The sequence below is a fragment of the Malania oleifera genome, chromosome 9 (genome assembly GCF_029873635.1).
Source record: "Malania oleifera isolate guangnan ecotype guangnan chromosome 9, ASM2987363v1, whole genome shotgun sequence".
Taxonomy (NCBI): domain Eukaryota; kingdom Viridiplantae; phylum Streptophyta; class Magnoliopsida; order Santalales; family Ximeniaceae; genus Malania; species Malania oleifera.
Genome location: NC_080425.1, coordinates 51,829,763 through 51,845,871, shown reverse-complemented (window position 1 = coordinate 51,845,871; position 16,109 = coordinate 51,829,763). Strand labels below are relative to the sequence as shown.

At 34.9% G+C, this 16,109-nt stretch overlaps 1 protein-coding gene across 3 annotated transcripts in view; it reads left to right on the top strand.

Moving 5' to 3' along the window:
* The first annotated feature begins 3,108 nt into the window (after window positions 1–3,108).
* LOC131164468 (uncharacterized protein At5g08430-like) overlaps window positions 3,109–16,109 on the top strand; it is a 103,126-nt gene continuing 90,125 nt past the window's right edge. Inside the window, exons 1-4 of one of the 3 annotated variants that reach the window (XM_058121676.1) lie at window positions 3,109–3,511; window positions 6,974–7,053; window positions 9,494–9,681; window positions 11,022–11,889. In XM_058121676.1, coding sequence (XP_057977659.1) covers window positions 3,420–3,511; window positions 6,974–7,053; window positions 9,494–9,681; window positions 11,022–11,889 — 1,228 coding nt within the window. In that variant the 5' untranslated portion in view covers window positions 3,109–3,419. Of the gene's footprint in view, window positions 3,512–6,973; window positions 7,054–9,004; window positions 9,365–9,493; window positions 9,682–11,021; window positions 11,890–16,109 lie in introns of those variants that run through there. The other 2 variants (XM_058121677.1, XM_058121678.1) reach the window with 2 other exon arrangements.

The window sequence follows — 16,109 nt, the reverse complement described above, 5'->3', positions numbered from 1 at the left end:
CGCTGAGATTGAGGCGTTTCGTATCGCTATCCCCCAATTCAGCAAGCTCTCGAGCTAAAATCCTGAGAATCGAGGCGTTTCATTTCGCCGTCCCCCTTTGCCTTTCTCTGCAATTACTTTAATAAACATCTATATGTCCATAATTTCCAATCATTCATGAGATTGTATCAAACTATCATATCCATAACTCAGTATTAAACCATCATTTTTATAACTCAATATAAATTTACATTTCTATGTGTAATTACTACTCAGTATAAAATTTGAACTTTGCATATAATCATAACTCAATATAAAATCACATTTCTACATAAAATCACAATTTCTCAGTATAATATCACAAAAGATTCCAACCAATTTATTTCTACAATTATAATCATTTATTCTCATGCCACACAATTTAAATGGCTAAATCATAATTTGATAAACTATCCGGGAAAAATATATTTTGCTGAAAATGAGGGTATGATCATCTCTACAATTTTACTTTAACCCATAATATATATTTTTCAGGAAAAATGAGATGATTACCCTACTCACTTGGTTTTTCCCAAATACATATATAATAATCAATTTCCATATGCTTAAATCATTTAGAGAAATCATATACAACATTTCTATACTCATAATCTCAGTTTTAATCGATTAAATTTCAAAAATAAGCGGACATAATTAGTCCCCTTATCTTATTTCTGGCGTGGTGCCTACAATGTCCAAACAACGAATCCACTTCGGTTAAAATGCTGAGGATTGGAAGTAGAACTCAAAAATGGTGTTTATTTATCAATTTGGTTGAGTTTTGGAGAGAAATTGAAGAGAGAGAGAGAGAGAGAGAGAGAGAGAGAGAGAGAGAGAGAGAGAGAGAGAGAGAGAGAGAAATTTTCCAAAAAAAAAAGAGTTAAGGTCTATTTATAGGCTGCTACCCTAAACAAAATCGTCGAAGATTTTCCTGAAACTGTCGACGGTTTGGTTCTTAATCAAACCATTTTTACCGCGTTTTTACATTTAATGACCCTCAGTAATATAAAATTGCTGATGATTTTCCTGAGCTCCACCAAACCATCGATGGTTTGGTCCTATACCAAACCAGATTCTCCTTATTATTATTATTATTATTATTATTATTATTATTATTATTATTATTATTATTATTATATGGGTCTCCACAATCTACCTCTATATATAACATAAGAATCCAATTTTAAAAGCATTAGTAATATCCATACAATTTTTCAAGTTGAATAAAAATCTTATTTAATGTGATTAATTACACTTTACCTCTAATATGATGTCAATATTCATATTTTCAATCAACATGTATAATTAAATTAAAGATGGAACATATTCATATGTTGATAAAATGTTTAGTATCTTAAAGCTTTCCTTTAAATTTTTGATTTAATTTTTGTAAACTCTATAATAATCAAATTAATATTTTTACAGCTAGTAATTTTTTATCTAAATTTTATTTACTGATGTTATCATATGTTAATATATATATTTTTTAATTTTTTGAAAATTTTATTTTAAAGGAGTAATATGTAGTGCTAAAAGTGCTTATCTACTTCCTATTAATAATTTCAGTAATCATTAATAATTGAGTTAATTTTTTTATACTTTAATTTTCAATTCAAATTTTAACTGCTATTATTAATTGAATTAATGTTTTATAACAAATTAATTTTTGTGAAATAATAAATAAAATAATTAATATATTGAAAATTGATTAGTGTTTTGAAACTTCTCGACGGATTAATAATTTAATTTTTTAACTTGTAATAATAATTAAATTAATATTTAAAGTTAATAATAATTAAATTTACTAATTTATTTTTTATTTGTCAATGCGATCAAATATCATTACATAGGATATTATCATCACTATCTTTGTCTTTACCATCATCACCACCACCACCACCATCACCATCATCATCATCATCATCATCATCATTGTTATTATTATTATTTGATTTCCTAAAAATGTCATATTTAAGGAGTGATATTAATTCCCAAGAGTGCCTTATATGCATCAAAACACTTTGTTTGTTAATTAAATTAATAATTTTGGTAACCAATAACAATTATTATTTGTAATTTAAATTTTAAATATTATTAGTAATTATAGTAGTGAACAATAATTGAAATAATAATTATTATAACCATTGTTAATAAATAAATTAATTTGTTAAACAATAAATAAATAATTTATACTATATATGAATTTTGAAGCACAAACAAACCTAGTGTTTACATGTTGGGTTAAGACTCCTTTTTTGGTCTCTACTATTTTTATTTTCACATCAAACTTTTTTTGTCCTCTGTTTATGTTAGCCGACACAAGCAAGGCCCATGTGGGCCCTACTATCTTGTTTTTTGCATTCAACTTTTTTTTTGTCCTCTCTCTCTCTCTCTCTCTTAGTAGGAAGGGACCCAACACAAGCCCCACTAATTTTTTAAATTTATTTTGTCATCTCTATCCTATTAATTTTTTTATTTTTTTAAACTCATTTCTCACTTTTATGAATTTTTTTTAAAATCCCAATATAAATGAATTTCACTAAAATATATTTTTTTTCAAATGGATCCCAACTAACTACTTTCCATCATTTTCTTTCTTAGTGCTTTTTCATTATAAAGTTAACCTACATTATTAGTTTATATTTCCTGTATCTTTTATTTATATTTATGTACTATTACACACACACACGCCATGTTAGATTTTTATTTACATACCTTAAAACTGAAAAAGTGATTGGAAATTTTCTAAAATATTCAATATAATATATATAATACAATACAATTTTTTGTTCAGCTACTTTCCATTAATAATTTTTAGTAAAAAAAAATTATATTTTATAAAATGTAATACTAAATAATATGAAATTTATCTAAATTTATACAAATACAAATATAAAATTTAAAATCTTCAAATGTTGAGACCCTCGCTAATATTTAAATATAGAATTTCTTTAATGCCAAGCTTACTTAAATTTGTTAAAACTGGGATGGAAAGATTGGTATAATTTAATACACAAATAAATAGTTGTTTTCATTTAATTTCCAAAATTAAGTTGCCATTGATATCTCCCTCTCTCGATATGTGTGTTTGCTAATACTCATATGATCGGAGCTTGAATAGCGTAGGGTTAATGAGAAAATTTTAAATAAAATTTCATATTATTAATCAGCAATTATTAATAATTAAAGAAAGCAGAATTAAAGAGCCAGAAAAATCCAATTTCTTGGACATCTGTCAGCAGTGAGTTGAATCTGCAAGAAGCAATACTGTCTTCTGATGATCGCCATTGTTTAGCAATGCAGAGGTTGGCCTTCTCGAATCCGGAGCTGTGATCTCTCTCTCTCGCGCCACCTTCTGGGCTCCTTGAGAATCCAAAAAACACAGAAAGAAATCGTCACCGATGAAGAAGAGAAGGATAAACAAGGAAGAGGTTGCGGAGGATTTCTGCTTTCACTGCAAAGATGGAGGATCCATCAGAATCTGCGACTACAAGTGAGTGAGAGACTACTCCGAGCTTCTTTTAAGCATGGATGTGTGTGTGTGTGTGTGTGGGGAGCTTGTGAAAATGGTGAACAGTGTTGAGCGTTTTGGGAATTCCATGTTTTAACGAACAAATAACAATGGCACCTTTTTTTTTTTTTTTTGTGTAGAGACAATGTTGACCTTGTGTTTTCCTTGTGTTGAAGGGCAGTTTCGTCTTTACACGGCGCCCTAGAGTAAGGATGTGCCCAAGAATTGACTTCCTACAGTGATCTGTTTTCACTGGTTTATCAACTCATCGAGCAACTCTCATTTCCAATCGTTTCTTCATTTGGGTTTCTAGTTTTTTTTTTTTCTTTTTTTTTTTCCCCTTTCTTCCTCATCCATTGTTTGTGCATGTACTCTGCCTTTCAGTTAATGCATGTGAATGGATAATGCAACCTGAAAGGCTCACTGTAAATCATGGATGTTTCTCTGAAAGTGGACAAAGGCTCCATTTGATATGGATGTTTTGTGATTTATGGGTGCTTGTTCTTTGTAGCTCACTTTCTTTTCCAAATAGTATAATATTCAATGCAGTTTATAAAAAATTATTTGGTATGATATAATGTACATGTATTTATATATACTAGAATTTAGTATTTATTCCATCCGTCAGAATTAGATGTGTAAAAAAGTAAATTTTTATTGCTTGTCTATCTTAATTTTTAATGGGTTTGCTGTAACAATGTGTTTGTATTGACTCATTTCCATCCTATTTACCATATCTGATTGGGATGACTGGATGTAGAAACTTGGGTTTCTTATATTTTTTTCAAAAAAAATTTAGAAGTTTAAACTGTAATAGAATACTTTAATAAAAATTTTTGAACAAAACCATAAATTTAAATGGAAGTTGCTTTTTGATGTTTGAAGACATTGTTGCAACTTTTAAGTCCCACTTGGCTGAAAAACTAGTAGCTGCCTTTCCCTGTTATTTTTTATTTTGCCCTTTTGAGAAGTAATTTTTTTTCCTTGGATGCTCACATACATTTCTTGCAGATAGCTGCTTGGTGCCTTCTTGTTATATTTTCTAAAGACTGGCTCTCTTGCTTACGTTCGATAGCTTGGTCCTTTGTCAAAAAAATTATGGAGCAATGTTTTCTTAGGAGTAATATGCTTTTTTGATGGAAAAAGAAATTCATTAACATGAAGGAGAAGAATTTAGAAGGGGCAGAGGATAAGAGATCCTCCTAAAACAAAAAGAACAAAATAACAAATGAAATTACAGCAATGCTCCCCTCCAGTCCTCTGTCATACAATTATAATTGCCAAAAATATCCAAAAGGAAGCGAGGAAAACCACTCTATCTCAAAGACCTCCGCCGGGGGGGGGGGGGTGTTACTTCTCCTGGCAATGCACCTTTGAGAAGATATCAACTGTTCGTGGGAGCGTCGCGGGCTTGGCAAAGACTGAAAATAAAAGGACCTAAAGGCGCCTTAGCCACCTGACAGTGTAGAAAGAAATGGTCATTAGTTCAGAGCGCATGAAGCACATATTTGGACTAAGAGCCTTGTAGGATCTCTTTGTCTGCAACAAGTCATTGGTATTAAGTTGTTTGGTCCACATGAAAGCTCATTTTTAAAGAATTTTGCATCCAGATGAAATTATTGGAGGACAAAGAACAAGAACTGGGGGATTTCATTTCATAAGTTGAGAGAAAAAGGATTTAGTGGAGAAAGAACTGGAAGAGTCCCCTACTCAAATCCTTGAGTCATCTCTCACTTGGGGGCGAGGGGGGGAAAGAATCCAACACTCTCAACATAGTCAAATTGACCACCTCTCTCTCGTTGAGATTTCAAAAAAGGTGAATGTAATAAATAAATTATCAATAATTTGATGAAAAATAAAAGGAAGCTCGCTTTGATTCCAACTCCATTAGCATCTCCAATATGAGTAAGATATTACTCCATAAGGTGTTTCTCTGTCTGGAATCAGCTGCTAATGGATCTGCTTACCTTGCTTGTGGACCAGCTGCGGAGCTAACTCTTATCCCATTGGTTTGGTAGTTGCTGCCAAGAATAATTGTGATACAATATGAGATAAACTTTTTAGAAGCATGGTTTCCTTAGGCATTGCAAACATGAGATGATACTAACTCATTCTTAGATTTTTGTCTAGAAAAATTTTGTTGACATTTTTGCTGTTGAGAACTTGAGATGGATTAAAGTTTCAAATTCCTTTCCTATCTATGGTAAAGCAGCTAGGCTAATTGTTCTATGTATAAGGCTTATTCCTAAACCCCTAATTCTGAGAAAATCTTGATCCATAAGAAACGGGTACAAAAAACTTCAGCCCTGTGGTTTGCGGGCCCAAAACACATTGTCATATATTGGCATGCTAAATTATATCAAGCTAAAGGTACTGTGGAATTCAATTGTGATAATTGTACTTTTTTTCTGTTTTTTTTTTTTTTTTAATTAAAAGACAATATTTTTCTCTTGAAAACCAAATTAATGAAGTTGTCCACTTATGCATGGTATATAAAAAGGATACTACACTTTTAAAGATTCTTAAAAAAATATAAAAACTGCATCTCTCAACTTACTGGTGTAGCTTTTTTTGGAATAGTTTCCTTCAATTTTTTGATCAGCTCAGATTTCCTTGTATAAGTTGGTTTTCAAATTTCTTGTATACATTGGGTGTGTTTTGCCCTTTTGTCCCTCTGGCTTGTAAGTTTTGAATATAGGGTTGCCTGCTCTTTTCCCAACCCTTTACCATGTGGCCCAGCGCTTAGAGGTGTTTATGTGGGCCTTTGGAACGGTCAGACACTGACTTATTTCCTATGAGGAACGAGGCTCATAAACAAGTTAATTTCAAGCATATAGGCCATTCAAACAGTGATACTTTCTATTTTATCAATTTCCATGAAGGTAGGACTAACCTGTTAAATGCACATCGTGTACTTAAATGCCCATTCAATGGATTGTATTTCTCATCAGCAAGTAATTTCAGGACATGGATCATTTTGAATTGATCTATAAATATCTCCCATGCAGTTCATTTGGGTTATGAAAACTGGAAGTTAAAACTGGATTGAATTTTGAATTGCATTTCAGTTGCATTAAGTATGAGGGAAATTGCATTACGGTTGAATTCATTATCCGCAAAGTGGAAGTATCTTATTCCCAACAGGAATTTGTGAGTTAATTTTTGAACCATTATAGATCTTTCGGCAGTGAGATCTACTCCAAAAATTATTTTGATAGATGTCATTTTTTCTCTCGGTAGATTCTAGTTTGATTCTAGCACATGAATGCATCAAAGAGCAACTCTAATTCCTCAGCTCCAAATCAGAGTGTGAATTTTGGTCAAGTTTCTTATTCTGATAATTTCCTGGTGTGTTTCGCATATGGAGTTCTGTATGGACTAAATATTTTTTTCCGTCATTAACAACTAGTACAGTACTTGTCTACATTAATTTATTGCTTTCAGGGATTGTTTGAAGGCTTATCATCCTTCATGCGTGGGAAGGGAGGAGTCTTTTCTAGAGGGCAAGGGGCATTGGAAGTGTGGTAGGCCACTCGCATATATCTTTGTATATATCTTTGGTGACTATTTTTTGTGCATATGTTTGCATCTTTTTTAGTTCAATGTCTACCTTAAAAGTTGGTGATTGTACATGTAGCATGCACTGACATAAGTGGTGATCAGTTATGGACCATCGGTTCCTTGGGGATGTAAGCCAATTGTCGGGTGCAAGGTCTTAAATTTTGATTTCAGCTAAAATTTTGAAGCTTCAATAGTGCGGAAATTTCAATTTCAATTTCATGTCAATTTAAAAATTATGGAAATTATTAGTAAAATGGAGAATTCTTTCATGAGACTTTTGAAATGATTAATAGACATAATAATGCAAGTCTTAGAACTAATATATTATAAATTAAATACATCAATGACAGGTTTATTGTGTATGAGGTACAGTAGCTGCAATAAAATATTTTTATTAAACATATTTAGTTAATATAAATTAGTGTTTTAAAAGGCTCAATTGAGACTTGCCTCAAGGCAAGGCATGCCTAAAATGCCTTCAGCCTCAATCTAAAATACTAGATTCCAAAAAGGCTAACACATTACTAGTTGAGGCTTACGCATTTGTACAGGAGGCATGCCTTTTGTGCCTTTTTAGTTAAGGCTTATGCATTTTGGATGTGTGATTCTCAAGTTAGAATTGGTTAGAAAATTTTAACTACGTGTTTATATAAAAGGAATGTCATAATATACGTTGATTTCTAAAACTCTTGAACCTCAACCTTTCGAAATAATTGAGAGTTGTATCTTAAATCATGAAAGTAATTTGAACTTCGTAATATTATAGCTATCTCTTGTCATGATTTATGTCATGAATTCAAGTTAGCAGGCCAACAACTAGTTTGCAATGTATATCTATTTTTTTTAACATTATATTTGTTATTTTCTTAATTTTTTATTTATTTCAAAAAAATATATAATTTATTTACATATTTTTATCTAAAAATAAAATTCTCAAAATTCTTATGCCTTAACGCCTTAAGGCTTGCGCCTCCCCTCTTAAGGGTTAAAATGTGTTGCCTTACGCCTTCGCCTTTTAAAACATTGATATAAATGAAATTCATAAATGATTTAAACATTATTTATTATGCAAACAAAAATAATTTAGAATAAATGGTTAAATAAAATGTTGTTTCTAATATCTATGTTTAATTTTTCATATAATTTTAATAGCCCTTGTAATAATGTTTGGTTTCAATAAAAAATAGATAAATTAAGAGAGAAATTTCACTTTGCCGTTAAATCTAACATTTGAATTCCAAGGAAATTTCATTCTATAGTTCAATTTTTGCAAGTTTTGCTAAAATTTTGAGATATTGATAAATTTTGGACAACTTGTTGAAATTTTGAGGGAAATTTTGTAAAATGTAGATTGAATGCCATTTCAATTTCGAGGGTGAAGGAAAGCGTAAATTTCGACAATTTTGTGGGAAATTAAGACTATGGCTAGATGTCAGTTTCTAATTGAACTTGGTGGATTATCTTTAACCGGAAAACCAATATTAAGCATGTAATTAGTTTCTTGTTACCTTTAAAGGTCATCGAACTTAATTATACTTATGCTTAAGGAAACTTGATTAACATGTTTTACTGTGGTATGCTTACTATATCTTTTTTTTTTTTTTTCATAATTTGGTTTATGTGCTGAATTATTTTTTTCCCTAAAAAGCATGTCATTAGTTTCATGTTACCTTTAAAAGGTCATTGGACGTTGTTATACTTCTGTTTAAAGAAACATAATTAACATGTCGTGCTGCACCATGCTTACCATATCTCCCTCCCCCTCCCTAACTTGACTTGTATGCTGAATTATATTTTTTCTTCCTTTTCTTATACATAGGGGAAAACGTCTTTATTATAGTGAGGAAATAATGGTAAGAAATAGAAAGGAGAACTATGAAGACATATAAGGGGCATATAAGAGTGTTGCGAAAGCAAAATGAAGCAAGAACAACAAAACAAAAAACTAATACCCTAACCCTAGAGCTCCCACCTTCCCACTCCTTGAAAAAAGCGAAGAAAGGCATATAAAGGCACATTAGAGCGTTACGAAAGCAAAATAAGGAAAGAACACCGAAGCAGAAAACCAATATCCCAACCCTACAGTTCCCCCCCTCAAACCCTAAAAAAAATGAAGACATATAAGGGTGTTTTAGAGTGTTTCTAGAGGAAAGTTTAGAATCGCCTGTTCAGCTATGGATCATCTTATCTAGCCACATAATTTGTTAACTCCTACAGAAGCGTAAAGGTCAGAAAGTCCCACATTATGTGGAGGTAGTGCCAAAACTGCAAAAGGTCCTCTTTCATATCTTCGCTTGTTAGAAGGCTTTATTCCAACCACAATGTGTTGTTTATTTTTTCGGTGTTCTATGCTTGCAAAATGTTGGCGTTATGTTTAAGAGCTTGTAATGGTTTATGTTTCAGAGTGGCATTCTTGCTTCATTTGCGGGAAAGCCTCAAAATTTTATTGTTATTGCTGTCCGAGAAGTATATGTGGACGCTGCATCGGTGATGCTGAGTTTGCACATGTTAGGAGAGATAAAGGATTCTGTGTGAACTGTTTAAAGCTTGCACTGCTTGTAGAAGAAGAGAAGGATGTTGACTCTGATGGGGTATGTACACTATCTAATTAGTCCTGTGAAATGTGACCCAAAAACTAATTGTATTCTGTACTTCTTCAATTTTCCAGTATGAGTCAGTTTTCTGAATAGTATTTGGTTATTCAACTTTATTGGATTGATTAATTTACGAAGAGCAATTTTTAGAATGTCTGAAAAAATAGAAAATAGCCTTGTAGTAATTATGGCGAAGGGAATCTTATTTTGATTTCATATTATAGTTTAAAATATTGATCAGCATGCATCATTAGGCCGTTTGGTTTGACTCATTTATTTTGATAAAAGAAGAAATCTATGAAATGAGATGGAAGAGATACAAAAAATAGGATAAGTCATCCTTCTTTGACACTGGAAAAAATACTAACAAGAAAAAGAAAAGAAATCATCAAATCTGATTGAAGAGTGCAATTTTAGAAATGTCATAAATAGAAAATAATCTTGTTGTAATTATGGCAAAAAGGACTCTCATTGTTTTTTCGTGTTATAGTTAAACATATTGAGCATGTGCCCTTACCCATTTGCTACTTCCTGGCTTCCTGTAAGGTCAACCAGGCCGCCTCTTTTTCTTTTTTGATAAATGAAGAAATTTATCTTAGAAACAGATACATAAAAGAGGAGAAATCATGCCCTCAACAACACAGGAAAAAAAGACTAAAAAGATACTGATGAAAATTTGAGAGAAAACATCGACTCTTTGTAAGGAGAGTTTATCTGCGTGGGAGTATGAGTTTTATCTAACAAATAATTAAGGATGTAGAGTTATTGGATGCCTCTAAGTCAACCTATTTCATTTGTCTAGTAGGTGAAATACCACATACCTTCAGTTTATTAATTCTCCTGATATTTAACATCTTTTGTGTACCTTTTAGTCTCAATGCTAGCTTTTGACATTGGCTCCAGTGTGAAGGGATTATAAGATGTAAATTATGGTGTAACTTGAACTCAAGTTCTAGGGCATGATTTTTAAGGATTTTTTTTTTTCAAGTTTTCATCATCAACTCTAAGAGGTTGGAAGGGCATCAGTCACTGGTTTACATGCTCTTAAATTATTGTTGTTGTTTTTGTTGTTGTTTTGCGTGTGTGGGAGAGAGAGAGAGAGAGAGAGAGAGAGAGAAAGAGAGAGAGAGAGTTGTTTTGACATTGAGTTCCAAGGATAATTAAGGAGTTTTACTTCATTATTTATGCAATTTTTTTCCACACAAAAATTTTTACCATTCTTCTTTTGGAGGCTTTTCTTGGGGGGTGGTTGTGGTTATTTTTTCTAACTTGACCCACTAAAATTTGTACACTCTCATCATTTGCCTCTCACTGGGTGCACGATTGTTGCTTTGCAGGGAAAAATAGATTTCAAAGATCGAGATACGGTGGAGTTCCTCTTCATGGAATATTGGGATATTATCAAGGAAAAAGAGGGCTTAACTGTAACTAATCTTCGTTCTGCAGATGCGCTATTGAAGAAGAATCAGAGCTTCATATCTTGTGCTGATTTAGATGAGAATGATGGTGATGAAGAAGAAAATATGCTGATGGTATCTGATTATGATGATAAGGATGATATTGCGGAACACAAGCCTGCCCACAAAAGGAAAATATGCAAGGGGCGGGTACAGGTAATGAATAAGAAGGTAAAGAATGAGTTCATTGGATGGGGATCAAGACCTCTTATAGAATTTCTAGAATCCATTGGCAAAGATGCAAGCTCCAAATTATCACAATATGATGTGACTTCTATCATTAATTCGTATATTCATGAAAACAAGCTTTTCCACCCAGAAAAGAAAAAGGTTATTTGTGATGCGAGACTACATTCAGTTTTAGGTAGGAAGGTGGTGAAGAAGAATAGAATATATGACCTTCTGGAAGCCCATTTTGCTGAGAATCTTGAGGAATCAGAGGAGGAAGAGGTGGTATATGGCTCACTGGACAAGGAGAATTTCTTGGTGGCTCATGGAAGGCATAGAAACTCAAACGCAGACAAAAAATCATGGAACAATAAAGTTGTTTTAGAAACCTCAAAAAGCTGTTTTGCATCTTTAGTTGCCCAAAATATTAAGCTTGTCTATTTGAAGAGAAGTTTGGTCGAGGAGCTGTTGAAGCAGCCTGATACTTTTGAAGGCAAAGTCATGGGAACCTTTGTCAGAGTCAAGTCAGACCCTAATGACTACATGCAAAGGAATTCTCATCAGTTAGTGCAAGTTACAGGTAATTAAAGTCTATTGATTTTTAAATTTGAATAATTAATGAGCAGAACATTTCTTTCATCATATTGGAGATACATATAGTCTTAGTGCCCATTGGCTTTTCTTAGGTTCTATTTGAGCAAACGAGCTGTTGCAATATATTCACGAAGGACTAGATTATTGTTGCTAGCGAGGGCCTTGTCTCTTACAAACAGTCACAATAAAGCCCCTCACTTCCCCCAAAAGAAACCAAAGAGTGAGCTGAATAGAAGCAAGGAAATAACTCTATCCAATTATAGATATAAAAGAGTTGTTCAATAAAAAATTCTTTTGTCCCTTTCAACCCACAAGGTCCAAAAAAGGGCAAAGCCAGCACATCTCCATAAGATTATCCTTCTCTTACTCCTCTGCAGAGCCTCTGCACCAACAAGAAAGTATCAATTGTCCATGGCAAGACCAATGCCTCATCAAAAGTTGAGAATAGATAAGCCCAAAGCTACTTAGCACCTGACAATGGAGAAACGAGTGGTCACTTGTTTCACTCGCCTCCAAACACAAATTACAAACATCCAGACTGAAAGCCTTATAAGGCCTCCTCACCTGCAACAAACCATTGGTATTAAGCCCATCCAGACTGTTTTTGCTTTTTGGTTTTTGTATTTTTGGTCAGTGAAAGAATTTATTAAAAGGGCCTCCAGGGGATGCCAACCCAGAGTACATAGAGTCTGACCCTCTTGTGAGATGTTGCAGAAATCTAAAATGACACTATGTTCATTCACTACAATCCTACTATGCCAGCTGGAAACTTTGGTAATCCACTGCTTTTTGCTAATCTGAAGCAGCATAATTGAATTTTTGAACACTCTTCTGTTCCTTCTTTTCCAACAACACCAGAAAATTACAAGAGGGATGAGAGAGAGCCTTTCTCTTCTCCTTGGTTGCCCAGATCCCTTTCCATGCCCAGAGCTCCCCTCCCATCAATCTGGCAGTGGCCCACCTTTATCCGATCATGATTAAGGCCATATTCCAAAGGTCTGCGTGGTCAAGGGCAATGAAGGAGGATATGCTCAACTGATTCCGCATCAACAATGTGTAGGAAACACTAGTTGGTAATGATCAGCCCCCTTTTCTGTAGGTTGTCCAGGGTTAAGATCTTTCCATGTGTTGCCTCCCAAGCAAGGAAAGCTACCTTTGGAGTGACATTTTTATTTTTTATTTTGTTTCAAATGTGAGTCCAAGGGGGACTGCTGCTGATTTGATTCCATTGATGAGAGTTTCTTGTAGAAGGATCTGACTCTAAAGATCCATGCTGGTTGATTGGGAGTGTTTTGGTGTTGGCAATTGTAGAGATTGCTGGAAAAATAAATGAGATAGTGGAGTACCCAATCTGCCACGTTTCTTAAAATTGGAATGCTCCAGAAGATCCCCTGATCCGAAATTTGAAGGTGCTGACTGATGCGAGCTTCCTTGTCACAAGCCAAGTTCTAGATGGCAGGAAATGAAACACTTAGAGCCTCTCGATCATGCTAGACATCATGCCAAAATTAAATGTGGTCTTCATTCCCCAGTTGAAATCTTAAATCTTATAAATGGAAGCAGTCATCCCAGCCTTTCCTGATTACATCATCTGGTTTTCTTCCAGTCTGAGTAGTCAATTCATTATGCTCTAACCCGTATTTTGAAGCAAAATGATTCCCACCCAAAGGTGGTCTTTCTCTTTCATGAATCTCCACAACCATTTCCCAAGAAGTGCTTTATTGAAAGTGAGAAGGGACTTTGGCCCCAAGCCTCTCAAGCAAATAGGTTGTTAGACTATGCCCCATTTAACGAGGGGAATTTGAATTCTGCCCCCACGCTCCTCCATAATAATCTCCTCTGAATTCCTTCAAGTCTCTTGACAACTAAAGCCAACAAAGGAAAGAGTAACATGAAATAGATGGGAAGGTTTGTCAAGGTGCTTTCAATAAGCATGAGTCTGCAAAATCTTTAGTCTCCAAGAGGGAGCCCAAGACAAGTGATGGGGAAAGTTCCCATCTTTCATCCTAGAAGACCAGCAAGGAAAGGTCCTCTTGTGCTCTCATCAGTTGGAATAAGTTCACTTTTTTCAAGATTTACTTTCAAGTCCGAGACAACCTCAAACCTTGCCAAAATGCATTGAAGATTGAGAATGTGGAGGGGGTCACCTTCATAGAAAATGATGGTATCATCTGCGAACAAAAGATGTGACACTTCCATGGACCTTCCATTCTTGCCCATCTGAGATTGTTAGGGAGCCCTCCTTTGGTGGCTTTCTTCAGCATTAGACTCAAGACCTCCATCACCATGATGCACAAGGAGGGAAATAAGGGATCCCCTTGTCTCAAACCTCTAGAGGAGCGAAAGAAATCAGATGGACAGCCATCAATGAGCACTAAGAAGCTTGGATTATTGGTGCGTTGGGTGATCCACCTGCACCAAACACTCCCCAAAGCCCATTTTCCTTAGAAGGTATGGAAGAAAATTCTAGTTGACATGGTCAAAGGTTTTCTACATGTCGAGCTTGCATGCCACACCACTTTTTCCTTCCTTTCGATAGGAATGCACAATTCATTAGCAATGAAGGTAGCATCCAGGATCTGTCTTCTAGCCACAAAGGCATGCTAGAATTGCCTGATGACTTCTAGAATGGCTCTTTTGATCCTCGTAGTGAGAACTTTGGCAAGGATCTTATAAATGCTTCCCACCAAGTTGGCGTTCCTGGGTGTCATGGGTCGACTATTTTCACACCTTTGTGAAGGTCCGTGCAGCGCTAGCTAAAGCACTCTTGCTTAACTAGCTAGCCTATCGTTTACCAACATTCATCCACGAAACACTTTCATTAACATTCATTCAAATAGCAACGGAAATAGTAATCAATTCATGAAAGCCGTGACAAGCAAGTAGTAAACATTGAAGCAAACGTAATTAATTAACAACACCTCCGTTGACATTGTGTGTTTAGCAAGGGAGGCAAGTAGGCTAAACACGTTGACAATAGCTATAGTGAGTTTTACAATGACTGATGAACACTCACCCTCCCCTAAAGAGCTTTCTAAGCAATTCTCACTCTGGCACTAGAAAACATCAAAGTAACTGAGGAGTCATAGTGCCTTATTTGGCATACAATGAAATAAATACTAAAAAATAACCCTACACTAGTATTTACATGATGGAAACCCATCCCAAGCACACGAGACAAGCGGTCACAGGCAAGCATAATGCCTTGAATGAGCTTAGCTCGTGACACTCCCCCACTTATGGGTCGACTTCCTTGTAGACTTTGACGCTTGGTACACTTCAACTTTGTCCACAAACAGTTGCATATCTTCCGCAGAAACCCAGCTGATTTCTTTATCATCAAGGCCTTTCCACTTCACTAAGAACTCTTGCCCCTTCTTCCTTGAGGATATGAACTCTCTATCTGCAAGGATCTCTTCAACTTCATGTCTGTCAGGTTGAACTGTACTCACTTCTGCTTGGATCTTCGGTGTTGGCATTGTACGGCTTAAGGCAGTTGACGTGAAACACATGATGCACTTTCATCCAAGTCGGAGGGTCAATTCTGTAGGAGACCTTCCCAACTTTGGTCAAGATGGGGATTGGTCCTTCATATTTTCGAAGTAGTCTTTTATCTTGTCCTCGTAGTGACTTGACATGTTTAGGATTGAGCTTAACAAGAACCAAGTCACCTATGTTAAAGTGCTGCGGTCTTCTCCCCTGATTTGCTCAGCTTAGAAGCTTTCTCCAGGTAGGCTTGGGGAATCTCAGCATTCTATCTCCATTCTCTGGTGAAGATGTACGCCCTGGGACTCTTTCCTGTGTACGGCTCATCCACTGTGTGAGGTAACAACGACTGATGGCCTGTAACAAGATCAAAAGGGCTCTTGTTGGTGGTTGAGCTCTTTTGCGCATTGAAACATAACTAAGCCACATCAAGTGGTTGCACTCAATTCTTCTTGTTGGCGTTGACGAAATGGTGCAAGTACTCTTCCAGTAGCCCATTGAATCTCTCCGTCTGTCCCTCTGTCTATGGGTGATAACTCGAAGAGATTTCAAGTTACGACCCGAGGATTCTGAAAAGTTCTGTCCAGAATTTGCCAGTGAATCTTGAGTTTCGGTCACTAACAATGTCTTGGGGAACACCCCAATCTTTCACAATATTCTTGAAAAACAATTGTGCCGTCTCCTCTGCTGAACAGTACTTTGGTGTAGTTATGAACGTAC